This window comes from Parus major, chromosome 20 (assembly GCF_001522545.3).
Source record: "Parus major isolate Abel chromosome 20, Parus_major1.1, whole genome shotgun sequence".
NCBI lineage: Eukaryota > Metazoa > Chordata > Aves > Passeriformes > Paridae > Parus > Parus major.
Genome location: NC_031788.1, coordinates 10,213,268 through 10,241,227, shown reverse-complemented (window position 1 = coordinate 10,241,227; position 27,960 = coordinate 10,213,268). Strand labels below are relative to the sequence as shown.

At 41.9% G+C, this 27,960-nt stretch overlaps 1 protein-coding gene across 1 annotated transcript in view; it reads left to right on the top strand.

Annotated features, from left to right (window-relative positions):
• The window catches only part of CDH4 (cadherin 4), a 411,166-nt gene that overhangs the window by 240,808 nt on the left and 142,398 nt on the right, over positions 1-27,960 (top strand). Inside the window, exons 3-4 of the mRNA XM_015647809.2 lie at positions 4,831-5,054; positions 20,168-20,344. Of these exons, the coding sequence (XP_015503295.1) occupies positions 4,831-5,054; positions 20,168-20,344 (401 nt within the window). The remainder of the gene's footprint in view (positions 1-4,830; positions 5,055-20,167; positions 20,345-27,960) is intronic.

Genomic DNA, 27,960 nt, shown 5'->3' with positions numbered 1-27,960 from the left:
AGTTTCCTGGCTGTTTGAATTCCAGGACTCAGATCCCAGCTTTTCTCCAGGTTTCCAGCGTGGCCATGGGGAATTCACTCAGCTGCAGTTGGTTCCCACTGCTGTAAAACAGTTTTCTCACAGAACCACAGAGGGATTGCACAAATGTAAAGAAGGATGCCTCCAAAATGTGGCTGTGTAAAATTTTATGCTGTGTACTTACTTTGCCAAATAAATGCAGCTTCCCAACAAGGCACAGCACGCTCTGCTTCACATTAGCACTTAATGGAGAGCTCGCTTTGCGAGGCTGTAATGTGCCCGTGCGTTTTTGTGGTTAACTGAATGGTTTCATGCCTGTTCTTGGGCAGCAGGAGCCTCTCCACACAGGACATGTTTGGGATTTTTTAATTTCTGGTGTGGTGACAGGCAGGGAGTGCTGGCCAGCACTGGACCCCCTGCAGAAGCCGGAGGAGATGGATGAGTGCAGACATTTGGGAGCGTTGGGCCAGAAGCGCCAGGGCAGGAATTCAAGTGATTTGCTCATGATCACACAGTGGGGACATTTCCGTGCATGCTGAGGGCTCTGCAGGTTACCCAGACATCTGAAATTCCCAAAGGTTGCAGTTAAGCCATCCTCACCTTAATGATGTTCACAGAAGGGCTTTGAGGGGCGGATTTGGCAGCTTAGGTTTATCCCAGTGCACCGGGTGAAAGGGAGCTGGTCAAGAGACACAACTTGAAAAGCAGATGGATCCTGCTGGAAATAGTGCTGTGTGTTTGCTGCTTTAAAGTTCATCAGGAAAGAAACATCTTTTTGCAGAGATAATCCTCAAAACCATGGGGAAAAACAGAGTCCTGAAGGGACCCATATCCTGAACTGTGGGATGATGTCCTGCCAGGGGGTTTATCCTAATAAACGAGTATTATCCCTCCTGCTCTTGCAGCCCTATGCTGCTTGCCAGAGGGGGTACTTTTTAATGGACTAGGAGAAGTCAAAGGAAAATCCAGAAGGATAAGGCTAAAAGCAAATTCTTTGGTTTATACCATTTATAGTCCTATTAAATTCAGTATTTCTCTCAGACATTTGGGGGGCAAGAAGTTCAGTGTATTCGAACATCTTTCAAGATCCTGGCTTGAACATCTGACTCTGTCCAGCCAGCTTAACAAGCTAAATAATAAAAGGGAACAATGCAAAACTTGTTGAATTTTTTTTTTACCCTGTATCTTTTTTGAAGTAAAATAGCATTTTTTTTTTCCTCAGATGCCCAGCAGTTTGCTGCAGACTCCTGCAGCTTCTCTGCCCGCTGCTCGGTACCTGTTTCAGTTTATCAAATTGTTGTACTTCCTCCTTTCATAGAGAAGCAATTAAAAATGATGAGGGTAAAGGGTTAAACCTAAAAGCTTGCTAATGAGGGTGCCTTCTTGGTTTTCCTTTCATCAGGCATTAGATGCTGTTTTTAGCATAAGCTTTCGATAAGCTTCACTGAACATTTTTCCAGTGTATTTTTTTAAAAGTTGGGGGTTTTTTTTACCACCCTGTAAAAATGATAGATGTGTGACTCCGCTGTTTATCCAAAATCCTAATTACTGATGCTGCAGCTTTTGAATGTTAAATTTGTGCAGTGTTCTTGAGGCTTGAGACTGGTCAAAGAAAGATTGATTTGTGTCCATGGAGAGTTCTAAGTCTAGTGAACATAGACAATGTTTGTTTATTTATTTATTGCATTATTTGAAAGTCAAGAGTTGCATCAACTGAAAATTACATAGATTTAGAGATTTCTAAAGGAGAAAAAGGGGGGAAAACCCAAAAGTTGTGTGCCATTGAATGAAATTTTAATTTCTGTCTCTACAAGAACAAAGAGTAGGGGTAAGAGGTAGAATTTGAAAATATGGATGAGATCTCCTTTCCTTGAGTTATGCTATTCATTATAGAACAAAAGCTTGATTTTTTTTTTCCTAAGCCTATACACATATATTTGGGAAAAGTATTTTTTATATAAATATATCTAAATGAGGTGTATAGATTATGTGGATCTTTGTGCAGCTCAGCAGTCTTGTAACATCCCAAGGACTCATTTTGAAAGGGCAGCAAAGGGGATGATTTTAGGATTTCTAATCACAGGATCATTTGGGTTAGAAAACACCTCCAAGATGCTGGAAGTGGGAGCAGCTCAGTTGCATTTCCAGTGTTTGCTGTGCTGTGTATGAGCAGTGCCTGCAGCTCCTCTGCCCAACAGAACCGAGCAGGGTCATCCCTGTGGGGCTGAAATCTCCTGCAGAGCTGCCCAGGTGAGCCAGGGCTCATTGCTGCTGTGCAGACTGACTGGAAACTGTGGAATCTTTGTGTCCTTGAAGCCTTTCTTGCAGTTCCTAAAGGCTCTTAGGAGAGGAGCTGGCTGTGCTAATGCCTTGCTGAGCATCCACCTACCTGTGCCACCTGAGAGGAGCAATGTGGGACAGAGACGGTGCTTGTTTAAAAAAAAACCAACAAAATCAGACTATTTCTCTCAGGATTTTCTCCGTCTCTAGTCAAGTTTGTTTTAAACTAATGGAAGTAATTAGCAAGTCACAGAGGGACTTCGTCTACGAGGTAGCCATTTTTAGATAATGGAGCATAAAAGTCGACACAGTGACATATGACACCAGAGCAGCATCTTGGAGCCACGAGCTGGGTCTTAAGCAGATGTTTAAGTACTTTGAATACTGAAATCACTACATGCACATATAGAAAGGGTTTGTTGTTTTTTTCTGCAGACTACCAGTACACTGTAGGGCTTTCTTTTAATCTCAATAAAATCAAAGTAAGCTCTGAAATATTTTTTTAATGTGCAGTCATTATCACTCCTTTCTCTCTTCTTTAAATGTCTTTCAGTGTGTGATGTGTGGGTACTTGGGGAGCAGGGATGGAACTTGGGTTTTACGTGACCATTACACAGCAGCACTACAGGAGCTGATGTACCAAGGTTCTAACAGTGACCACGGTATTGAGCTGAAAATAAATAACATTTAGAAGTGAAGATGCACTTGATATGTTCACACATATTTATTGTAGCTTTGAATGCAGGGGAGATTTGCAGAAATTCCAGAGAAGTGAAGGTGATTTCCCAGCTGGGTGGTCCCAGAGGTCCAGGGTATCTCCCCACACAGGTCCCCGAGATTGTCCCAGTTCTTGTAGGTGCCAGCAAATCGTGTGTGTACTTACCCTCATCCAGGGCTTTCAGATTGTATTTATGTACTAGATAACTTTATCCATCTTATTTTTTATAAATCAATGTGTGACATTCACTGTTTGTGCCCAGCAGTTGCTGCAGCATTTGGTAACACTTCCCACCACACACATAAAGATGTACCAGTGTGGTCTAAATAAATACACAGCACAGAAAGCCTCTGTAGATGTACAGTTATGACACCATCACAGCACCCCAGTTATTGAGGGGTGCAGTTTGGTGAAGGAGGGGAAGGATTTTCCCCTTCTCTGCCACAGCCTGCTCCTCATTTCTCTGTACTTTGATGTGGCCAGGGGCTTTGACAGCCAGATGGGCTGAGCCATTTCCTGGCTGCTTTTATCTTTCACCTGTGCCAGGGTTGGGATTTTTAAATTTAAATCCAAATTAGTCCTTGATTCAGCTCAGAGCAGCGCTGCAGAGCTGTGGTTGGTACAGGAGGAGGGGACAGCTGGGGTACAACTGTCCCAGAAGCTCCTCTCAGCCGGAGTGCCCTGCATCATCCCTTCTCTCAGCAGTCAGCCTGGGTCGGATCCATCTGACCCAGCCCTTCTGCAGGAGTCAAGAGCCTACTGAAGCCCACCAGGGCAGGTTCTCCTCATCTCAAGGTGGGCTGGAGCACCTCAGTGTGAGAACCCATCTAACAGTCCAGGCTGGAGCGCTGTGCATCCATTCTCACTCACTTGAGATGTTTTTACGGGTACAATTTGTTTTCCTTCACCGCATGTGTGTTCCGCCCCGTGGATTGCTCAAATGGCAGAAAGTGCTTTGTTTCCTGTGTTATTAGCTGCAGGTTCAATTTCTATCAGATTTGTCAATTCTGTCATATAATAGGGTTGGGATCTTTTTTCTGGTCTAATGTGTGTGACATGTTTCATAATGCCAATAAAAATAGTTTTCAAACTAGACTGTGAAAGACTTTGACCAAAAAAAGGGCGAAAATAGAAATATCAGCGACTGGGGTGCTTTGATCTGACAAAATAGGCTTTCAAATGACACATTATGGTTTATGAAGCACAGTTTTACATTTCCTTTTCGCAGTAGCTGTAACATGTGAGGGGTTGGCCAAGGTGGGAATGCAGCTCAGGATGTGGGGTCCAGCTCCAGCAGCAGATGCATGCTCCAAAATGGCTTGAACTTTTATTTCTGTGTTAATTTTTTTTGTTGTTTTTGTATTTCTGATAATGGAATTGTTATGGGCTTTTGAATTTCAGTTAAGAATGTGCAAATAGGCTATCTGGTAAGTAGGTTATTGAAGGGTTAGGGAAATGGAGAACATTTCCTGAAAAAAAATACCCACAGTGTGGGTAATAGACTCCAGTTGAATTTAAAAGATAATGGCGACAAGGGAGAAATCCACTTGTAGAAATGGGGAACAGCTGTGTTTGAGATCTAATGAAACTGTATCAAATACTTTAAAAATGGCTTACAACTTCTTCCCTGGGGAACAGAGATAAAGCACAAGAGCACTCCTGAAAGGTCGAAGAAACAGTTAAATCATTTCCTTGATGGTTATTAGAGATATAGAAGACATCAGTGAAAATTAAATGTCTGAAACTTGTATTTGATTGCTTTCCTTATCACTCCAATCTCACACATTTCTCCCATCTCTTCCTCTCTGTTCTAGTAAAATTTAATAACTGTGCCGGTAACAAGGGCGTGCGGTACGAAACCAACAGCCTGGACTTCAAGGTGAGGGCGGACGGGACCCTGTACGCTGCCCACCACCTGCAGGTGCCCTCCAAGCAGCTGATCCTGGTGGTGACCGCCTGGGACCCCCAGACCCTGGGCAGATGGGAGGCCATGGTCAGGTTTCTGGTGGCAGAGAAGTCCCAACACAACGGACACAAGGTCAGAGTTTTTTCAAAGCTCTTTTCCCTGCTTTGTTCTTCCTTTGCCCCAAAGTGTTTGTGTTGTGTGGTCTGTGCTTCATAAGGAATTGTCCAAGAAGGAGGTACCGTAAGCAACATCAAATTCCTTGCAAATGATCCTTGTACATCTCTGACAGAAATTATTTAAGGTCTCCAGTGAGGGAAGTGTTCTCTACGTTCATATTCTGTATTTTTAACTGCATTTGTCTCTATCATACACTGTGGGTCGTGTACATCACATTTGCACCTCAATGCTGATAATCTCTCTTGACTCCAAGTCAAACCAGCAGATGAAGGGTGAAGAGTCAAAATCAACCATCTTCTTGATGGTTAAGTTCAGATTTCTTTTGTGACAGCGCAGGCCCAGAGTCACGCGCTGGCAGCTCTGCCCTGCTCCTCATCTCCCTGGTTTTCAGAGTTACTCTTGCGAGCAATCTGCATGGCCCTGCAGCTTGCAGAGCAGAGATTTGGGCTTGTTCCTTCCCTTGCAAGGACAGGGAGCGTTGCTGCTGCCTGATAAGGGACACGTGCTCACACACGGGGCAGGAGCATCGCTGCGGTGCCAACGTCCCCTCTGCTCGGTGCCAGCATCTTCCCTCGCCCACCCCGACAGAGAAAAGCCAGAGCCAGCCTTTCACTCCAAAGGCTACAGATGGTTTCTTTCTTTCTGCTTTAGTTCTGTACACACAGCTGAAAAGCAGGAGGGCTCTGTCCCTGCCCAGCAGTCTGAGAGCAGTGTTCCTTCAGTGAAATGTGCAAAGCCGCTGCAATTGGGGGCTGCTCCATGAAAACTCTCTGCTCTGCCCCTGGAGTAGCTGTCACTTTCCCACCTCTTCCATATTTTTGTCAGCAGCCAAAATTTTCATTTTCAGTGTTAGTGTGGGATGAGGATCTTTTACTACACGGAGTAAATGCAGTTATTTCCTCTGGTGCTGGCTCAAACAATGCAGTGCTGGGCTGTGTGGTGACATTTGGGCAGGTTTTGGCAGGGAATTGTTTCAAGAGCCAGATTTACTGCTGGATCTTGCAGAGTAAGGATGGAGGTGTGTGTCCTGGGAGCTGCCATGGCTCCTTCAGGGACAGGTGGGGTCTCTTGGCCATGGCTGTAATTTGCTTTAATGCACCACAGGAATGGTGCAAACAGCAAGAATCTGTCATCCTCTGCTATCATCCTTTCCATAGTGCTTGGACAGGAGTGCAGGGCAGGATGGGGAAAGAAAGAGAGACTTCCTGTGTCAAGTTGTTAGAATTCCACCATGTAAATCTGTGCTATTTGGGAAAACTTTTGCCACATGTGAGAAAAAAAAGGAAAAAACTTGGACAGACTTAAATCTCTCACTTGCCCAGTGGGTTGACCCCTAAGGTTTTGCAGGGCTTAGGGTCATGAATACACTTCTGCTGCTCTTCAGTATAGCTTGGGCTTGTGCAAAATGTAATTAAGTCCTGTTTGTTATTGTGAACTCTATTTGCCATTTCTAACCAAAGAAATACTGCTTCCTTCTAAAAGTAATTAAATATTGAAGGAACAAAGTAAGATGTCTTATATAGTGCTTTAAATTTCTTCTCAGTCTAGCAGAAAAAAAAACCTGAATAAGCACACATTTCTGTTCTAGTAGAATATTTGGTCGGAAATTCATCTAATGTTAATGTAATCTGAACTCTGGATGAAAACAGAGAGAGCTAAGCTTCTTAAAATTCATATCTCTCCTTTCTAAAAGCCTTATTAGTTGTAGTTTGAGGCTGGAAAAATACAGAAAACAAGACTAATGACAAGGTCATAAGCAGTTTTATTGTGGGTCCCTATAGCAGGCGTCTGACTTGTGTTTTATTTAAATGCCTGTGGTTTTTGCAAGCAAAATAATCCTTTGTTTACTAAAGAAATAAATATGATTATGAGATTATTTTTTAAAAATAATAGTGTTTGTGCTGAAAAAAGAACCCCAAACCTTACAATATCCATTTCAATATGTTTCAGGCCATGACCCTTATACGTTTTGTGGCTTTTACTAGAAGCAGATTTCACGTTTGGTTTTGTATAGAATAATATGACTCAAGCAAAACTATATATATATGTTTTTTAAAGACATTTCAGACTGTTTTGTTATACTCAGGATATAGAGATGGCAAACGTGGGAGAGAAAGGAGAAGGTGACCTGAGAGAGGGAGTGAGACCAGTTTTCTTCTGGTGCCTTCATTTATTTCCATTTTACTTTGTAAATTTGTGACTGATTTTGCGAAAATGCTGAACAGTTCCCAGACATTATAACTGGCATGAAATTCAGTTACTGCACCTGCTGATCACTGTTTGCTGGCACCTACAGCACAAAATTTATTTTACCTTGTTCCTCCTCAGCTCCATGAGCAGCAGCCCTCAGCAAGAGCAGCCCCTCGTGACGGGGGGCTTGGTGCCCCTCAGAACCCTCTCTGAAAGGATAAATCAGAATTTAGTTTGTGATTATCCAGGGATTAAAACTGCATCAAAACCAGCCCTCCTAGAATGGCCATTATTAGACATTTGGTTTATTGTAGAGGTTATAATACATCAGTGTTATGGGAATAAATGTTATAGGAGAAATCAATGGCTTTGGGATACTGGCTGAGGTTTTGGGGGGCCAGGAGTGAGCCTGCCTGCACAGTGGGGACCATGGGTTGCTTTCCAGGAGAGCACAGAGGATTAATCCATCAATAAATGATCCTTTGGGTCTGTGATCCTTTCTTGTCACAGGATGTGTGACTGAAAATCTGTGTAACAGGCTGGGAGAGCTTTGGTAGCAGCCAAGAGCTTCCAGGGCAGCAGATCATTTCTGCTTGGGACAGTCCTCCCCTTGTGTGCTTCCACTGCCAAACCAGAAGGTTTGGTGTCCATTCCTCAGCTCCTCCAGCTGAGCCTTGCTCTTGACACAACCTGACATTTTAATGGGGAGAGACCCAACACAGTGACAATTTCCCCTCTTTCAGTGTTGGCCTTATAAATGTGCTGATTGCTTTAGATGACTGAATAACCTGCCAGTTTTCAGTGAAAACCACTGTAATGAAAGAGTTCTAACTACAACATTAAAGTGTCGTGCTAGTAGGGTGAAATGATAGAAAAGAAGGCATATACTTCAAAAATGTATTTTATGATACACGAAGCATACATTTCCCCTCCTCCCCAGTTAACACTTGAATGGAAACTTTTTTTCTGGTTACTACAAGTGATGTTAGTAACTCAAGGAAATTTTTTGTTCAGTCTTGCAGGAAACCTGATAGCAATTCAATTAGAAGATGCAAATGAGGTCACACATTTCCCACAAGAGTGCTGAATTACCCCATAGGAAACTGAGTGATATTCCAGCATAACAATAAATACTTAAGATAAAGTTTCTTCTACTTTTCTTGTCTGGCTGCCTGTTGTTCCAATTGGAAGTATCAGTCGGGGCTGTGGGTGTAGCTTGGGAAGAAGGAAAAAGAAAATAAAAGAAAAAAGAGAAGAAAATAAAGGAGAAAATGAAAAAAAGATGCTATTTTATGAAATAATAAAGTCTTTGTGGCTTGTGTCAGCATTTATGAAAGTTGAACTTGAGTGGGATAATGCTCCAGAAGAAAAAGTAAAGCCAGGCTTTACTTATCTGGAATTAGCAATGTAATGTCTTCTTTTCTAAGAATGCTTTCTATTATTTTGAAAAATTGGGTATTGATTCAACTAGAAGTCTAAAAATTAAGATTATGTTTGTGAACAGTGACATTGCTGAGGACTGTAGTCTTCAGAGTGTCCTGTTTTTTAGTTACTGAAACTCAAATCTTCCCAATTATGAGTAGAAATATTGTGCCATTTGTCCTTCCCACCCCACACCTGCCCTCTGTGTCCCAGCTCCTCCTCATCATTCCTTGAAAATCAGCTTCCTCCACCCCCTGTGTTGGCTCATCCCATGTGAAGTTCTGACCTTCTCATTTATATTGATTATTTTCTTTAATTTTCAGTCCTTTCATGTGTCTAAGGCACATCTGGCATATTTTCTTCTGTATTTATTTAGCTATCTATTTTTGTGTAGTTCTCACCTCACAAGTTAAAATCCAGGTTGTAGAAATATAGCATAGAAAGGAATTCACAACAAAAGAGCTTAGAGATACAGGATATATTCAGCACATGTAAGGTGTCAGTCATCTGCTGCCAGTGACTTTGTTTGGGGAAAAAAATAACTGTTTTCTTTGAACCGTGTTTATGTCAACCAAAGTTTCTCATTGCTTGAGCTTTTCAAATTATGTGCATGGAAATATGTAAATGTTTGTAAAGTTACATCACTGGGAATTGTGCAATTAAATTTGGATATATATGAGGTCTGCAGCTAGAGTTTAAAACATTGAGAGCTGCTGTCAGAAATCAATTCTTGCTTAAGCCCAGCTTGTGTTTTATTATGTCTCATCTTATTTTGGGCTGCTTTCATAACCCAGCTATGAGTCCACAGCCATACAATGTGAATGTGAAAAGCTGATTCTTACAGACAGAAGGTTGTTTGGGGTTTTTTTATTATTTAAAGCCTTTAAATAATCATCTGTGGTATTTTACCTGGCTGAGGTTTTTAAATTCCAAGAACAGCCTTTTATTGCTAATCACAAGCACAAAGGTCTCTGGGCAAGGAAAGGCTTATTCAGCACTGCTCTTGTTCATGACCTGGGTTATTGTGCAGCCAGGATGCTCTGCAGAGGCTGGGGAGCCCTAACTTGAGGGAAGAAAATCAGATTTTAAGTGGGATCTGTGCTTCCTTCCAATGACTCCAATCTCCCTGACACTCTTGAGCAGGTGCACCTGGAGGAAATGAGAAAAAATGTGTTCACTTTCTTTCTTCTTCCTGCACTGGGGTGAGATGTTATCTATGACATCAGGGTGATGAGAGTTTGCCCCATCAAACTGTTTTATCACTAGAGAAGGGCTGAAAAAAATGAGGGTTTAGTTGTCATCCAGCCTTTTTCTGACAATACTGGTGCATATTTTAAGTACTGGGTCATTATACTGGCACTGTCCTCTTTCACTACCTCTGTGGGGGATCCAAGGCAGTAACTAAATCCAGGAAAATGACAGCTGGAATAATTTTATTTCTGTATCTCATCAGCAAAGCGAGGCCTGGATTTGTCCATCAGGTAGGGTACATACAGAAATTTCTGTTTCCTTCAGACAACTCGTCAGACATTGTTAGGTGTTTTAACAAATCAGATCTGTGGAAAAGATGAGAAAGAGGATGATTAATAAATTAATATCATATAATTGTTACCAGTGAGACCACTCATGGTACTTGTGCAAGTCTAATGAAGAAGCATCTGCTGACCCTGCCTGACCTCGTGCTTAAGCGAGTTTGAACATCTCACATGGAATCATTGCAGGAGGAGAGGGTGCTGTCTGTGAAAACACGTGAACTTCCCTGGCCTGATTTTCAGGTGTGCTGAATGCCATTGCCTGGTGCTGAAGCCAAGATAAGATGTGACACACAGGTGCTCATTGCCTTGGAAAATCAGCCCACTACAGGAAGTTTCCAAGCACTGCACTTGCTGCATTTAGTTCTTAAGCAGTCAGCATCATACCAAGGGTCAGGCTCAAAGCTGGGCTCCAAAGACCATCTCTAAGTGAAATTCACTCCAGATCTGTCTTCCTTCAAACAAAAAGAAGTCCTAAGGATTGAACTACATAGAAATCAGTTTTTTTCTGATAAAACCAACCCCTTGGACTGCTGTGTGCTCCTGCCTGTGATGTGTTCCTTGCCCTTGCCAGATCAAAGCTTTTGACCTCCCGTTTCATGTTCTTTGTTGGTAACTGCTGAAGTCTGACTGCCACTTCAAAAAAAATATTTTGGACTGGATAGCCTAAAAATACCTTCATTGCTGTGATAATCTGATGACAGCTGCTTGTAAACATGAGTTTGAGTACAGATAAAAATTGCTTTATACAGGCACATCCATTAAAATAAGCTTTTCTTTAGGGGCTGTTGAGTGTCCAGGATCTTTCCTTTGGCAAGCTGAGACAGTTTGGTAGGTGCAAGGTCAGTGTGAGGAGGGTTTTGGTTCCTCCCAGCCTCTGGAGGCCGGTCCTGGATTGTTGGGTGAGTGGTGACCCTCTGGCATGTCCAGCTGGAGGAGTGAGGACAGGAGCCAGGGATGGGTGTCCAGCAGAGCAGGGTGGCCTGGGGGCCTCCAGTCCCAGCAAGGAGTGGGAGCTCAAACACTGTCCCTACCCAGCAAAGCATTTCAACTCAGGCTTAAATTTCATCTTGCAAATGGAGATAAATTGAATGTGTCCTCACGGTCAACTTTGAGCGTTTCTTAGGTGCACTCTGGAATTGGAGGAAAAAAAAGAAGAACAGTCTTTTCTCAAGAGCCTCTTGAAATAACCAAAGGATAACTTGAAAGGGCAAATTCTCATGCTAGCACTGAGGAGAAGTACCAGACTGAATTACTTTGCTTTGTGCTAAAGTAGCAGCAGCGCCTGTGATCTTTTAAATCTCTTGTGATCTTTTTACTTGCAAACATTATGAAGAGGAGGAGTTATTGTTACATTTAATTCATTATGAATATTTTAATTCATGTATCTTTTGAACCTCATGGCTTTAGAAAAATAAAATGAGATTACAATTTTTCACAGGCTTTTAAAGGGTAGACTTGCTCCCACTTCTTTCCTTGATAAAGAGCACTTGTAGTAGCCTGAGTTTTAGAAGCTAAAGAAATGTGTTTTGGAAGCATGTTTTCAATTATCTGTTAGAAGTTTTATTGGGGAGGAAGAACTCAGATTGCTAGCCCAGATATTTCATACATTTTTCTCCAGATTAGGTGCAGGATGAGAGAGGTAATTCCAAGCTGCAATAGAGGTTTTCACTGTATAATATGTGACAAGATCTACCACCTTTATTCCCAACCTACAGGTAACGAGTATGAGTATTTTGTGATTTAATAGCCCTGCTCTTGAGAAGTACTTGTACTTCTGAAGCCATTGTGTATGGCTTCTGCCAATTATGAGAATGACATTAACTTGAAGATAGAAGTGTCTCTTTGTAAACACTAGAAGATAGAGTACAACAGTAATTTATATGTTTCTTAAACAATCCTACCTGAGAAGCACTGTGAGATTAGATCTTACAAAGGGAGTGTGGAAAGGTCAAGTTGATGTGGGGAGCTTTGCAAGGAAACAACCTCATCAGAACATTTCTTGTTGGGATAAGATGTTGAAGCCTTAAAGTGAGGAGGAAAAAGTACATCCAGAGCTGTACTTTGGCGGTGATGTCATCTTCTGTCCATTGACAGCTCTTGCAATATTCAAAGCCTGACAATGACAAGAAAAGTATCACAGATGCTGGAAACCTGTGGGAACCATAAAAGATTCCACCAAAGGCAGACAGATTTCTAATGTACCTGCTTTGGTACGTGATTCTTCCAGAGAATGGAAGAGGAAGATCATTTGAAACCCTGAGAGAGAGCACTGGCCAGGAGGTGCCTCTAATCATCCATGTGGTACCACAGAATAAGTCTGAGCACAGCTCTGCCTCTCCTTCCCAGCTGAAACTCCCATCCCTTAGAGATCCCGTGGGCATTTTGTGTCTGCTCAGTAACGAACTGAGCACTCTGCCCGCGCCCATCCTGACTCTGCAGCACAAAAGCAAAGCCTCTTGAAGTGCTCTGGTGACTGGCTGGATTTCAGCTTAAATTTGTGATAACTTACCCAAGAGAAGGTGTGGGTGAGTTCAGGAGATTTCTGAATTTCAGTTAAATCCTACTGGGAAATCAACACCTGCAGTCCCAGCCTGGCCATCAGGCACCCGAAAAGCCCCGTTCTGGCCCCAGGGGCGTTGGCTGCAGCCTGTGTCCATGGGGCCCTTGCCAGCCTTGTTAGGTTTTCTGATCAAAGAGAGTAACATGTACTTGGGGTTTTTTCAGTAAGAGCCTTCTGTGGTAACCACATGGGCTATGCCCAGAGCTGGTGCATCTCTCTTCTCTGGAGTCCAGACTCAACTGAGTATTTAATTACAGAAACCCACAAAGGGCCCTGCTGCACCTTTTGCAAGGAAAGAATTTTCTGTCTGACTCACAAGCCAAGTATGTCTTGTTCTCCCTATTTAAAAATTACCTCGTTTTCCCTGTTACTCTTCTTCAGCTGTTTTCTGGCTTTGCAGCCCTGCAACACCAAGGAACATTTTGACTCCTCTGTCATGCTCATCACGTTTTACTGCTTCTATCGGGTAAAATTTTCCAAAGCCTGCAAAGCCAGCCAGATACCCAATAACCTTAAATTTGCATGCATGCCTCATTTTTCAGCTCTCAAGGCATGGGGCATGTAAAGCTTTGACACTGACTCCTCGGGAACGAGGGGTTTTGGCATGGCTGATGCATGTTGTGTGTGTTACGTGGCTCATTCTCCTCCTCTGAGGGCAGTAACTTGGTTAGCTTTTAGTCAAACTTTTTCTTTCCTGTCAGCTGATGTGTTCTGGAAGCTCATGCACTTGCCAAATCTGACAATTTTTCTTACTAATTGACTCTAATGCGAACTGCTCTATGCAGCCCCACTGCTAGCTGATAAAAACAAAAAGTAATGAATTTTTGCTTAACTAGCTGATTTAATTAAAATGTTTTATACTGTACTTGTATGGTTTCTATAAATGGAGAGGTAATTTTGTTTAATGAGTTCCTAACCAAACATAACATTCCTGACTGTATGTAGCCAGATTTGATAAAGGTCACAAACGCTGCAATTCCACTGTTTGCTTTTGGAAGTCGTGATGATCAAACAGCTTGCTTGGGTACTGGAAATATCCTGTCAGGATTGGTTTATACCTGAAATTATTACTATAGTTTTAGGAGCAGAGGGGGTTCTTCTCTGTATTTGAACACTGTTCATTATCTTTAAAGTGGAAGTGTACTGCCAAAATCCCATCTCATTGTCAATTAGTGGCTTCTCTGCAAACACATTAATTTAATGCCCCTGATGAAGAGCTGCGCATGTTGGAACATCTTGCTGCTAAAACAATAGTTTTCAGAGCTCTTTGACACAAATCATTCATGAATGGCAATTTATGCTGTGATGGTAATGGGATGCGACAATAAGCTATCTTTGATTAAATTTACCACAGCTTACAACTATTAGTAAATAAAGCTAATACAGACAGTCATCGCAGAGTTCTAGAGGGTGGATAAGGAGAAAAACAGATTATGGATTCCTTACCTGTGCAGTTCCTTAAATAATAGCTTCACATAGCACGACTATAATAAATTAAAGTCTAAAATAAAAAGTCTGATCTCTTTAAAACTACTTTTTTTTTCCTGTCTCCAACTTCAGCGAATTCAGCAATGACCTAAATAAAAAAGGAATCAATTACTGTAAAATAAATAAATTTGCTGTTTGTTCTGCAACCCTTTCATTCTACCGTGTGAGAACACAAAATGGAATATCTTTCTATACTGAAAGATCAAAAACGGGAGAAATGGTGCATTTTGGGAAAAAAGGGTTCATTCGTCCTCCACTGCCGTCCCTGATGTCAGCAAAATGTTGTTTCCTTAGAACAGAATTCATGCAAATGTTTATTTTGCAGCAGCCTCATGTTCCTTTTGTTAAAGAACTAAGCTCTATTTTCATTGTCTTATTTTCTGTTTGGTAAATATCATTTTCTCCTGTCCTTTCTGCAGCTACCATGGAAACAAGCAAAAATGCTTCAGATTAAATATTTTTAACTAGATTCTTTTTTTTCTCTGGGAGAAAATGGTACCAGTTTCCAAAATGTATATTGATATAGGAGATGAAGGGAAATATGTTTGAGCAATAGACTAAAGGTGGCTTTGTAGCCCCTTGTATTGACAAAAATATATTAAAAACACATTGCCTCAGTTAAACCCTATGAGTGACACTAGAAAGAGAGCAACCCAAGTATTATTTCTTTCCTGAAAAATGTTTAGTGTGAAGCGTTAAAGATCCTACGAAAATAATAAGACTGGCATATAAATAAAACAGGTTATATCATAAATAATTTTGATACCTGGGAAATAAAGGCCTTATTCCCTTTCCTCCAGCTGCAGGTAGTTTTTATTGCAAGTGCAAATATAATATATTTTAGTGCCGAATCTGGAGCATTTCATTTTTCGGGTTGAGCCCTATGAAATTATTAATCTCCAACAAACGTACCCTAAGACTCGCTCGTTATTTATATGCAGGGAATGGCGGCTTATTTACCCAAACATTCGAGTGATCCAAAATGTTCAGCTAAGCAGGAACACAAAATATGATATTATATTATGTAAATGGGTTTGTGATACGCTCTGCTGGATAATAACTTCCAGATGTCTCCGTAGCCAGAGGCTGACGGATATCAAAGGCAGGTTGGCTGGGAGGGGAGACAAGCCAGCTGGCGAGACTGGCTACTGCTAAGTGTAGCGGAAGGTGGAAGCTGGTGTTTCTTCACACTCACTGCTTTTATTTGTGGACTAGTGAAAAGTCAGTGCTTTGTGGCCTTCTTGTCACGAGCAGGATAGGGCTGGAGGGGCTGCTGGGGTCCCACGTGTCCTGTTCTGTCAGGGGATTATTTTTTGACCTCTTTTACAAGTAGAGGTTGGGTTTAGTCTGAGTCTCGCAATAAATGAAAGGCTGATGAGCCACAGACCAACACTGACAGGAGATTATAACTCACTAAATGGCTTTTCCAACTTATCCTTTATTCCCAGTGCCAGGTGCAGACAAGGAATGTCCCTGAGCTCTCAGCATTGGGGTGTAAATGGAGTTAGGTGAAGCACCCTACAGCCTCAGCAGTTTGGAGTAAGCTGTCCTGAGGCTGTTGGGTTTTGAGGTCTGACAGTCCCTTTGGGATTTAGCTGTGTCCTCTTCTGAATGCAGCCAATTGTGTTCACCATCCTTAAAGGCAATTCCAGACTGAAAAGGGACTGGAAGTGACTCCTGGGAGAGGCCATTGAAGCTGCTGACACGGACTCCAAGACACCCCCAACACCTTCTGTGAAGCAGCTGGGAGAAGAAAGTTCTTTTCACAATCCTTATAGATTGTGAAAAATTAGGATTGTGATTGAGGCTGCACCTCCTCCAACCTCGCATTGCTTTCTGAAAGCTTGATCTGCCATCTCAGTGAAAGATTTCTGATTGATTCCTATATGTTTATAATTGATGTCAACTAATAGCCAAACAAAAAAAACCCAAACCAAAAGAGTGGCAAGGGAAATTGCAGGGCAGTTTCTGCCACTCTGAGCTGCAGTTGATCCTCAGCTCTTCAGCTGCCTTATCAAAGGCAGGGAGGATGGTCTCCAAGAGGCTTTTCCTCTTCCCTGCAACTGCTCTTAACAAATATTTGAGTTGCACATTCCAGAGAAAGAAGCATTTATCAGCAGAAGATGCAAGGGCTGCGTTATGATTTGCCAGCGCTGGCGTTGTCCATGTGTGTCACAGTTATGGGCCAGAAGCCCACTGGAAGAGACGTGGGATAACTCTGAGCCAAGTGTCAATCCCAGACTTGCAGAATTTGGGCTTTAAATAATACAGCCAGCACAGGACTGCTCAGCTTCTTCAGCAGGCTCTGAAAGATTCTGCCCCAATACAAATACTAAGGCATTAAATCCTACTGAATCCAAACTCTCCTAACAAGTTTACATCCCAGCATGGTCTCTTCTCCTGTTGTTTTGCTTCATCCCACACTTTGTAATTACTTCTTCCTCTTGATCTTGAAGGTTTTCATCTGTTTTGGCTCAGCTATATTTCTCTAGCTTATCAGTGTCATAAAGTGATAGACAGACATAATTACTGAATTACCTGACTATTTTATATCCTCCTGTAATTATCTCTGTATTACCAAAGACGTGCTCACATGTTCCATGTTTAGAGTTTGATCCTGTTGTAACGAATTATAAACATCACTGTAAAATTTTTGGAATGGAGAGTGGATTTCACTTTCCCCTGGGCATGTGTTTCATGGGTTGTCTCCTCTGGTGCTGCACACCATCACCCTCGTGCTGTATGTAAGAGAGTCACAAAAACAGTGAAGGGAAACCACCCCAAAGCAGCAGCACTAGAAGTGCTTGATTTGATTTTGTGAAGGAGTATGGACAGTTTGTGTTCTGGTGGCACTGCAAAAGGGTAGAGGAATATTTTATCTTTTGAAAATGATTCTAAGATTCATAAGGCATGTGGCCAGTGAGGCCATGAGAGAAGAAGCAGTTGTCATCTCAGTAAAAACTGTTATTCAGCAAAACCAGAACTGGAAGCTGTATTTTAGAATTAATTGAATTTGGTGTCACATTCTGCTTTTGAGTTGAACTTTAGATTCTTGCAAACTCAAAGACACAGGAGAGTTTTCTGGGGCTCACAGTTCAACGATGCTGTTATTCCATATATGTTCTGGGATGTTTCAGTCATAGATCTGAATAGTTCTGGCACTTATACTCACCAGACTTTGTTACTGCATTTGTCTCACAGCTTTTAAACAGCAGAAAACATGTACAACATATTTAAACAACACCAGAGAAATTAAGGTCATGAGAATGCATTGTCAACAAATGAAGATAAAAAAGAGCTGTTGTTTAAAAAAAGAAAAAAAAAATGTTGTTGCAAGATGCTTTTGAAATTCTACATATCAAATTCAGAGTCATGTTGATGATTTATTCTAATATAGGAAAACATCATGAAGAGTGACAAGCAAGCTAGTCACTGTCTAGTCACCTGCCAGCAAGTATTTCATACAGACTAAAAAGGCTGGTATTGCCTTGCTGAGCTGACACTAATTATTTCAGTATACACAGAGCTTTGGGACTTGTGTTAATTCTCAAGTCTGTCTTTAGTTCAGACTCATTCCACTGTGTAAACTCAGTAGAGCACAAATTATTTGACCATCCTTTCATAATCTATCCCCATGCTCATTTGCCAATTATATAAACTGATCCAAATACCTGCTCTCAAAGGATTCCCATTTGGGAATCACAAGCCAATTAAAAAAAATAGGGGATATCCACTATTCTGTGGCTCATGTCTCATACTCCTGTCTCACGTTGTCATGCATTTCTGGGTGTCTTCTTTAGATAACACTGTTTTCATCAGTGTTCAGAAAAGATACCTTTCTGGCAATAAAATCCTTTTTAAATTAAACCTTTTTTGGATATAGCATTCCATGCCATGGGAAGGAGGAGGTCAGGAGTGCCTACAGTATCCTGACTATCCCAAGAAAGTCTCCCACTGCCACACCGTGATTCTATTTCTTTGTTTATTGCACACTTCAGTAACCATTCTAAGAGCAACATCTAAATATTGAACATGGTGCTGTGATTTTGTTGAAGGTCTGTAAACAGTACTTAGGTGAACACAACCCACATCGTGAGTGTGAGACAGGACCTGAGGAATGTGCCTCTGTGTGTGACTGAAAAGACCATATTTGTCTGTGCTGTGAAAATTTAGCTCTGAAACAGGCTTGTTTTTAAGGTTTGCAGTAAAAATATCTGCATTTTGGCACAAATGCTTCCCATCCTTGCAGTCAGTGGATGTCTGCCCTCCACAGGTAACAGAGATCAGAGCCATGACCAAGCTGTGAGAATGGGCTCCTTGCTGCTGTGCCCAGCTCTCAGCATCTCCAGCTTTTCTGGAGAAGGTCCACACAGCTCTGGAGCCACATCTCAGCTGAACTTCCTTACACTGTTCAGTTTCCATATACTGTGTAGTCTTGAGGTGACTGCCTGTTTCTTTACCTCCCAGTCAAGAATTGAAATGTGCTAATAGATGAATTTACATCAAACTAGAAAGCCCAAAGCAACGATTCCCACTGAAATCAGTGCCTACAGATAACTGCTTGGAGGGTGTTTGGGTTTTTATGTTTGGAGTAAGACAAAAACTGAATGTGGCTTCAAATGGCAGGAGCCTCAGAAAATGCTTTGATATCTTTTCCTGCATTGTTCTTGTGTATTGGGGAATTTGGTTTGGGGGTGAGTGGGTTTTGGGGTTTTTTTTTGAGAAAAATAACTGAAAATTGTAACATTCAGAGAACAGTATTCCCACTGGATCTTACCTCAAATGAAAAGAATGCAACTTGCATTCTTTGTGATTTATGAAAGTTTAAACATTTTCTGGTGGGAGTCTGGGTCACCATATGGTAACAAAAGGCCTTGCTTAGTTATCTTTTCTGCAGACTTTCAGAAGTAATTGCTGGAATCCTAGAAGACCACAGAGTATTGAAGTTTTGGGACTGCATAACCTCTGAAGAGCCTTCCCAAATTTACATTTCATTGATTCATCATTCTATAAGGCATAAATTTTCTAATAGGGAGCCAGTCTCTCTAAGTCAAAACCATGGTCCCATCATTTCCATTTTTATTCATAGCACTGTAGCATTTCCAACAGCAAAGTATTCCATGCAGAGAATCCATAGTTTAAAAAAAAAAAATCACAAAGAAGGACTCAAAGTCACACCAAATAATAAAAATTTACTGTGCCTAAGATGTATTACACTTCCCAGGCAGTGTGGGGGGTGTATTTTGGGATTTGTGTTCAAAACCCAGCTCTCATATAAAGATCATTTGTTATGAAGCACTAAGAATCTGAACTAACACACCTTTTCAGCCATGGGGCTGACTCTCCCTCTGGCTGGGGTTGGGTTCGTGTGGCAGAATTTGCAGAACCACAGAGTGCAGGTTTTTCTAGCCCTGTTTATGCTTAGTACCAGACTATAAAGCTTGACCCATGACATGGACTGTAAAGGAATCCTCTCCCATTTTTTGTATTCTGGTAGATTGTACTTATGGAAAATTGGCAGAAACTTCTTCACTCCAGTGCTCTGCTGCATCTTCTTGCAGCTGCTGTAGTGAAGACAATATATACGATATATTCTGGGAGGTGTCTTGACTTGGGAGTGACGGCTCCATACATTTGTGAATGGTTTAGTTGATGAGGTGGTGTTAGGTCACAGGTTGAACTTGATGACCTCCAATGTCTTTTCCAACCTCTCTGATTCTCTGATTCTGTTTCTGTGAAAACAAAGTGGCAGCAGAGCTGCCAGTAAAGCGCGTTGTGTCTTTGTTCCACATGGCCGTTTACGCCACTGTTGGGACAGGTCCTAAGAGGCGAGGAAGAAGCTAACTGGCTGTGCTTTCTTGTGTCCAAAACAGCCCAAAGGAAGGAAGGCACTGCCTGGAGAGCTGGTGCAGCAGCAGAGTGACACCCTGCTGCCGTGGCGGCAGCACCAGAGTGCCAACGGGCTGCGGCGGCAGAAGCGGGACTGGGTCATCCCACCCATCAACGTGCCAGAAAACTCCAGAGGGCCCTTCCCACAGCAGCTGGTTCGGGTGAGTACAAAATATGGGTAACTGCTAATAGTAATGGTGATCTTGTCATGGCTCTGGTGAAGCAGTAGGTGTGGGAAGCCTGGCTCAAAGCACAGGCTCTCTGCTCTCCCCCTCATCCTGCAGGAACAGTTTCCTTTTCCAAAGCTCCTCACCCCGGTTTCCCTCCCCAGCTGACGGCAGCCTAATCGCCTCCTTCCAGCCAGTCCCTCCCGAGACGCTGGCACTGCTGCCAGGGTGGCACTTTGCCCACGCTCTCATCCAGAAAGCGGCTGCAGGTGTAAGAGCTGTGCTCGGTGGCACCCAGCGAGGAGGGTGCTGCATCCTTCCCTCGCCGTGCCCTCCTCCCGCGCCCAGCCCGGGCAGATGCGCCGCGGCCCGGGGGAGGTTGGCTGCCTGCCGCCGCTGCAGATGGATCCGGCAGCCTCCCCTGGGCTGCTACTTTCTTTCTTCACAAGGATAATCTCTGGGATGAGGTTTACCCATGTGGTTTTCTGTGATGGTTATGGGAGGACAGGAAAAGGAAGGGAAAAGGAGTGTTTTGCAGAGACATTGGGTTGATTTATTGTTGCTGTTGATAAGTGTTAGCAAAATACAAACACGAGTTGCTATTGCTCTTGTGGGTGCTGGTTTCGGGTTTTTGGAGCAGTCAAATTATTAGCTGAAAAGAAAAAAAAAAGAAAAAAAAGAAGTAGAACTCCTTGGCAGACACTTCCAGCTATTTCCTTGGAAGAAAATGACAACAATTACAAAATTTCAGAAGTTATTTTGAGTAGCAGTGGTGTGTCATTGGCATCCCTTCTCAGGAAGTTCATTTAGTCCTTTTGTAGCAGTGCCTGGATTGACATGAGTTGCATCATTACCTGTTTCTATGAGGAAGGGGCATGTTCCCAGTTCAGCCAGGGATTGGATAAACTTGGATTGTTGGTGCCATTTCTCTGTGCAATTAGGGAGTACAAAAAAGTACCAGGTGGCAAATATTCTTACATCTGTCCTGGAAAACCAGGGAGGGAAGCCAGAGAGTCTTTGTGTGGTCAGCGTTGTGGGGTATGGAGTGACCCATTAATGTGTTTTCCTACTAAGCTGAAGAAATAGCTGGAGAGGAGAATAACCTGATGTGTCAAAAAATGTCTTTCAAAATTAATAATTTAGATTAAATCTTGAATTCCTGTGAAAAATAAAGGGTAGTACTTGCAAAATGAACTTGTGCTCTCTTCCATTCCCTGCTGATTTCTTTTGAGTTTTGACTAGACAGCAAGAGGACAACTTGGCACCAGCTTACCATGGAAAATTTGTTGATGTATAAGGACTGAAATTTCTGTGGCACTTTTTACCCTACAGTGTGGAGATGAAACAGAAGGACTTGACTATGCAAAATTCTAATATTAATGGAAATGACAAATAATAAATTTTATATAGGTACAGAAGAATTTATATTCATCACTTAGACTACCAGTAACCTTGGAAAGATAACCTGGCTTATGGAAATACAGAACTTCCAGATTTTCAGCACTATATTCCATTGCCATTTTCAAATACAAATGCTAGAGGAAACACTGAAAATGAAGTAAAAATGGGGTGGGAAATAAAAAAACCAAACTGGCTTACAAAAGGCTGTTTTCTTCTTCATCTGACATACAGAAAGCATCGTAATGACAGGGAAGATCATACAAAGAGTGCAACTTGATTAAGCGTGAGACCCCTGATGTTTCAGGCTTGGGTTGAGCTGCTGCTCCTCTGCAGCATCTGGCCCTTTTGCCAACACCTGAATGTGAAGCTTGGGTGATTCCTCCCAGGAGTTACAGCTCCCTCCATTAGACTTTGCTCTAAATAGGACAAATCAACATCTCTTCAAAGACCAGCACTATCTGATTATTTCCATCCACATAATCTTCAGATTGCCCTGGAGCATTTTGCTGTCTCCTAGATCTAGGTAAGAGTTTTGATCTGATTTCCCATGCTTTTGCTTGCTGGGCACTGAATATTTTTGTGCCCATCTGCTCACAAGCTGGAACCAGAAGTGCACATGTGAAGTTGCAGCTCAGATCTCATTGGTACAGAAGCAGGTCTGTCACCGTTTTCTCTGCTATTTTATATAAAACATTCAAACCTACCGCTGGTTCTTGGACACTGAACTTCTTTTGGTCCAGAAAGATCTGCCCGAGCTTGCATTTTGCAGGTATAACTGATGGAAACCAGTCCCACCATAGTGCTATCTGTGGTTCTGGCTTCTTCCAAGGAGAAGAAGGGATGGCATGAAAAATCTCATCACTAAAAACCAAAAAGCCCTACCAGAAGTACATTTTCATAGAACCATTTGCTGTTTGCGTTTTTATAGGTCAGACTAATTTGAAATGCATAGGCAAATCTTTCAGGTTCCCTCCTACTCCTGCTTCCTATTGTGAACGTAAAAATTCCATTTTATGGAAGTTGATTAGTTACTTGTCAGTATTTTTAGCAAGGCTGTGCCTGAATGAAGTTTAAATCATAGCAAAGGTGAATGCAGCTTGATGGGAGCTGCATACCTCGAAAGGCAGCCCTATCTGGTTCAGCTGGGATCAACTATAATTCTCTGCTCATTAAACCATTTCATTCTGATAAAATACGTTAAATGAAAAAGTTTTTAGAGAAAAAAAGAAAAAAGGAACATTACCCCTGCCAAAAAAAACCCCTTCTGTTAATTACAGGGTTTTTTTCTTTCAGAGGAACATCCGTATCTGTTCATATACATCAACCACACTAACTAGAAAATGTGTTTCAGAAAAATAATAGCTGAAAAAATAATAATAGGAATTTCTAATTAATTTTGGCTGCTGAAAAGATTTACTTACTCTTCGAAGAGCTTAAATGAACATCTGACATTTATAAGCTAAAAATAATTTGTTAGTACAAAAAAATGTTTTGTAAATTCTGCTTTTGTCTTTGACCTGAGGAAAAAGTTATCAAAATTTATTGATATATGCTTATTTATTTTGGAAACATTTATGAAAATCTTGGGTTTAATTTCCTTCTGCTTCACTTCCACCTTTGTACTAGGAATAATATTGTACATGCTGTGAAATATTTCACTGTAGTGAGGCTAATTTCATTACTAATTGTCAGGTACTCTCATTATTATAACTGAAGTCCATAAAAATGCCTATTAAAAATACAAAAAACAATATGAAATCCCCCTCCTTCTCCAAGCAAATGACTCATGCAGGCACACTGATCAGCTAAGATAATATATTAAATAGTTGCACCCTTGCTGAGCTCTGTCTATTTTCTCACTGACTCATCCCTTTTAGCCACACGCGTAGCTAATTCTTAATTATCTATTATCTAATTATCTATTAGCTTATCTTGTATTTCATCCTCTTTTGAACTTCAAAAAGAATCTCAGTTTTGGATCCACAAGCCAGTCTCCAGCTGCTTCAAATGGGAATCTTGACTCAGTTTTCAAGGCAAGTTTTGGTCCATCTCAATGGGCTACATGAAAATAATACATTTAAAAATCCAAGTCTTGTGCAGAATTGCCCTTTGGCCCTCTTTGACATGCTTAGATGATGGGCTCCTCTATCAACCACTGCAATTGTGTTCTTTTTGAGGGCTCCAAACTTTCAGTTCATCTCCAGGACCTTTGCAGAGCTCTTAGAGCCTCCCAGCTTGCATTTCATAAACCCTAATTTTCCCAGCTTGCCTTTATTAAACATGGAACTGAAAAATGTTTTATTTTCCTGTTAGCTCTTTTATGATAAACAAGACGTTCATTCTCATTACACCAGCATGAAAATCCCCTGAGGATGACCAAGTCAGGATCTTGGTGCTCTCACAAACTGCCTTGATTGCATGCTACAGGCACAGCATGGGCTCCCGTATGCGAGAGCTGGTGATCTCAGCCACAAGAATACTAGAAATAACCTGATGTGTGTAACAGGGAATAAGAGGGAAGGATGCATTTTATGTAAATTTAATCAGAAAGTCCTGAAGTGGCTTGGAAAGTTGGCAGAATATAATATACCTGAATTCTTGTGTTGTTGCTTAGCAGGGGTGTCACTGTCGGGCCGGGTTTCCGGCAGCATGGGGCACATTAAGGGAGCAAAGAACTCCTCTTGACACGCTGCAAAATCCTATGGTGGACTCATGGGTGGGTTTAGCTCATCTTAAGCTATCCTGTGACATTGAATATTTAATGTGAAAAAGGTTGATTGCACACTCTCCAGCTCAACAGCCTTGTTGTGAGCCACAGCCCGCCCTGGTGCAGGAAATGGGTGAGACTGCTCTCCCAGAGTCTGGTGCTGGATGCACACAAGGCACACTGAGCTGTGAAATTCCTGCCAACTTGGACCATCAGCCCTCAATTCTGCCATCTCCTTTGCTCCTCATGGCTGTTTCAGCATGTGCCTTTGTGCTGTGTAGGAAATCCCTCTTGCCTCCTCTATCACAGCGTTGCTCACTGCTGTGAAATTGGCAGAGCAGAATCCATTAGCCCCCAGCTGCAAGACAGATGACATCTGTCTGTGGTGAGAGAAGGTTTGTTGAGAAAAGGCCTTGCAAATGCTTCCCAGAGGACATCAGACCATACTTTTCCTGAGAGAGATGCAGACAGCCTTGATTACAAACAGACCTAGATCTTCCTTGTTCTCCACAGGAACAGGTGTTTCTTTTGCCTTACCAGCCACACACACACTCAAAGAAAAAAAAATGGCTAGTTCTGGTTCTCAGTGCACCTCACCTTTGTGATGGCCTGTGAGCATCTTCAGCTGAAATTCAGAAATTAGGGGATTTGGTCTTTACTGTAGCACTCAGACCAAGATAAGCAAGCCCAGGGAGTGGAGAGGAAATGGGACACTGTGCAGGTTGTGATGCTCAGGAGAGTCACAGCCTTTCTTTGAAAGCTGGTTCAAGGATGTAGATTGAGACAGCTTTTGGCTTGACTGCAATTTCACATCACAAACCAACCTGACATCAAAGAGGGAAAGATGAGCAGGAAAATGGTTCATTAAATGTTTATCTTGCCATGGTCCTGGCTCTGGTATTGATCTCTCCTCTGTGTGTGTGTGTTACCAAACCAGGACTTACATATGACTCACAGAACAAACTGAGGAAGTGAAATATGACACAGTGCTGCTTGCTTGATGTGTCCATTTGAAATTCCTTTAAAACCTACAGTCTGAAACAAGTTCCTAAACATATTCCACACTATATGTACTGCTGAAAGGACGTGCCTTGGTTTGCATTCTCCCTGATGAGACCATTCTCATTTTCCAGCATTCACTGTAAGAGAGGGGCAGATCCTGATGTAAATCACACATCTCTGCCAGAGCTGGTGGGGCTACCCCAGCATGTGCCATTTGGGAATCTGGGTCAAAGGAAGCAGATGCCCAGTGCTTTATGGGCTTTCCATGCACACGCACACCCAGCGTTATGGATTGAAAAGTGCAGCTACAGCATAAATGCTCCATTTAAAATTCTCTTACAACAGCATTCAAGCTTATACTGTAATTATACATATTGTATTTCCTTGTATTCAGACCCATGGGGAATTTATATTGTCCTTGCTAAAGCCAGAGGGACTGAAGGAAAGCAGTCATTTAATGATTCAGCTGTCTTGGGCTCTATGATTTAATCAATCATATGAAAGAAATTTTTAGATTCTTTGTGTTTAGAGTTCTCTTGTCTGAGCAGAAAATGTTCCCTTTTTGAATTGCTTTAATAGCTGTATTTATGCAGCTGAAAGTTCCTTAAGAAATGAAAGTAAAATCAAATTGCTGAGAATGCCTAGATAATTTATCAGAGAATATTCAATTAGAATATATTAATATTTTAGATTTCCATCATTAATTTAATATTCAGAGATTTAATTTAGTCGTTGAATTGCTGTAGTGCCATGCGTGGGTAGATTGTTAGGCTGAGTGCTTTAAAACACCTGCCACAAATGGGTGAATCTCACTTTGATTCCCAAGAGCACAAACGCCTTTCTACTGACATGAGTCTTGCAGCAAAAACTCAGACACTAAATCTTGCCTGTGCTCTGCATTTTTCCATAATTGCAGAAAGGAATAATACAATCTTCTAGCAGAAATAAATGCAAGAGCCTTATTTATTTATGCATTCAAATCCAGACTGAGGGGGAATTTGGTGCTCTGTGGTTCTGAGTTTGTCAATGTATTACTGAAGAATTTCATTTTGCCAGACTGGCCTTGTCACTTACTCAAGGAGAACCGTCGTAAGTGAGGTTGGGATTTAAAGGTGATTGACACTTTGCAGACAGATATCAAGGACTCCTATTGCCCAGTTCAGCTAAAAAAGCTGCCCTTGAGTTTTTGCCGTTATCCAGGGTGCTTTGGGAATAGTAACGTGAGTGGAAAAATGCCCCAGTAAATCATAAAAAACCCACTAAATCATAAAATGCCATTTGATTTGGAAGTGATAAATCTCCTTTGAATGTAGCATCCCAGTTGCATGAAGGAAACGGAATTTTTAATTTCTCACACAACATAAAAACTGAGATTCTCAGAAGGCACTGGAAGCATTGAGACTGCTCCCACTGATGGGGAAGTATCAGCATGACATTTCAGAAGTCTCAAAAATCATTGATAACATTTATGATTAACCTCAAGTTGTTAATTTGGGGTACAGCAAGTCGGACTGGGAGGAGACTGGGATAAAAGGCCTGTGATCTGACCTTGTGGGTGATGTTTCAAACTGTTTTGCAGTCACTCAGCATCCCCTGAGGCAGTGGGGTGGGATGTACTGACAGGGATTTGTGACCCTACCACCAACGACTACTGGTTAAATACAAATGGCAAGTGAGAGACACAGAATAATAGAATTGTTTAGGTTGGGAAGGACCTTTAAGATCCTCAAGTCCAGCTGTGATCCATAAAGCCTTTGTTTAGGTATTTTTTCCATGCAGGATGTGATGTTTTCAGCCTGCGTGCATCGCTGGGGATGGTCTTTCTCTCACAGATAGAAGCCAAGGCAGGAAATCTGTGAGGATTTGTTTGAGACCACAGAGCTGTTGCCATGGCCATGGGCAGCACTTTCCAGTTGTCAGCACCGGGGCCTGTCCTTGGGTTATTTGAAGAATCTCATAATGGACTCAGACTTTAATGGAGTGGTCAGAATCTTCTGTGTGGTTCTATCCAGTCACATTGTTCCATGTCTGAGTACACTGCTACACCTGTGCATCAGGTCTGCTGTACACAGCTCTGTTTTCACAGCCATGCAGAGGTGCTTCTCTGCTCTCTGCTGGCTCTCCAACAATTCCTCCACCTTTTAGCTCCTCACCTTTCAGCTCCAGCTTTGCATCGAGAGCAAGAGATTCAGGAAGCACAGAAGGATAACTACCCCTCAAATTGCCATCACAGGCATACTGCAAAAGAGTTCATCAGTCACTCCAAAGAGTATTTAGCTATAATACCCCATTGCACATATTGTGACATATCATTACCTGCCATCCTCTCCAGAAAGTGAGATAACTGTAATAGCCACTCTCATTCCGTGTACAGGCAGGAAGGCATAGTCAGAACTAATGCACACAGCTCATGAAAGCTATTGAAAATCTGTAAAGACAGTGTACACAAAAACAGTGGGTTAATTTGCTTAGAAAAGGGCTTTGGTTTTGCTCCTGCCTT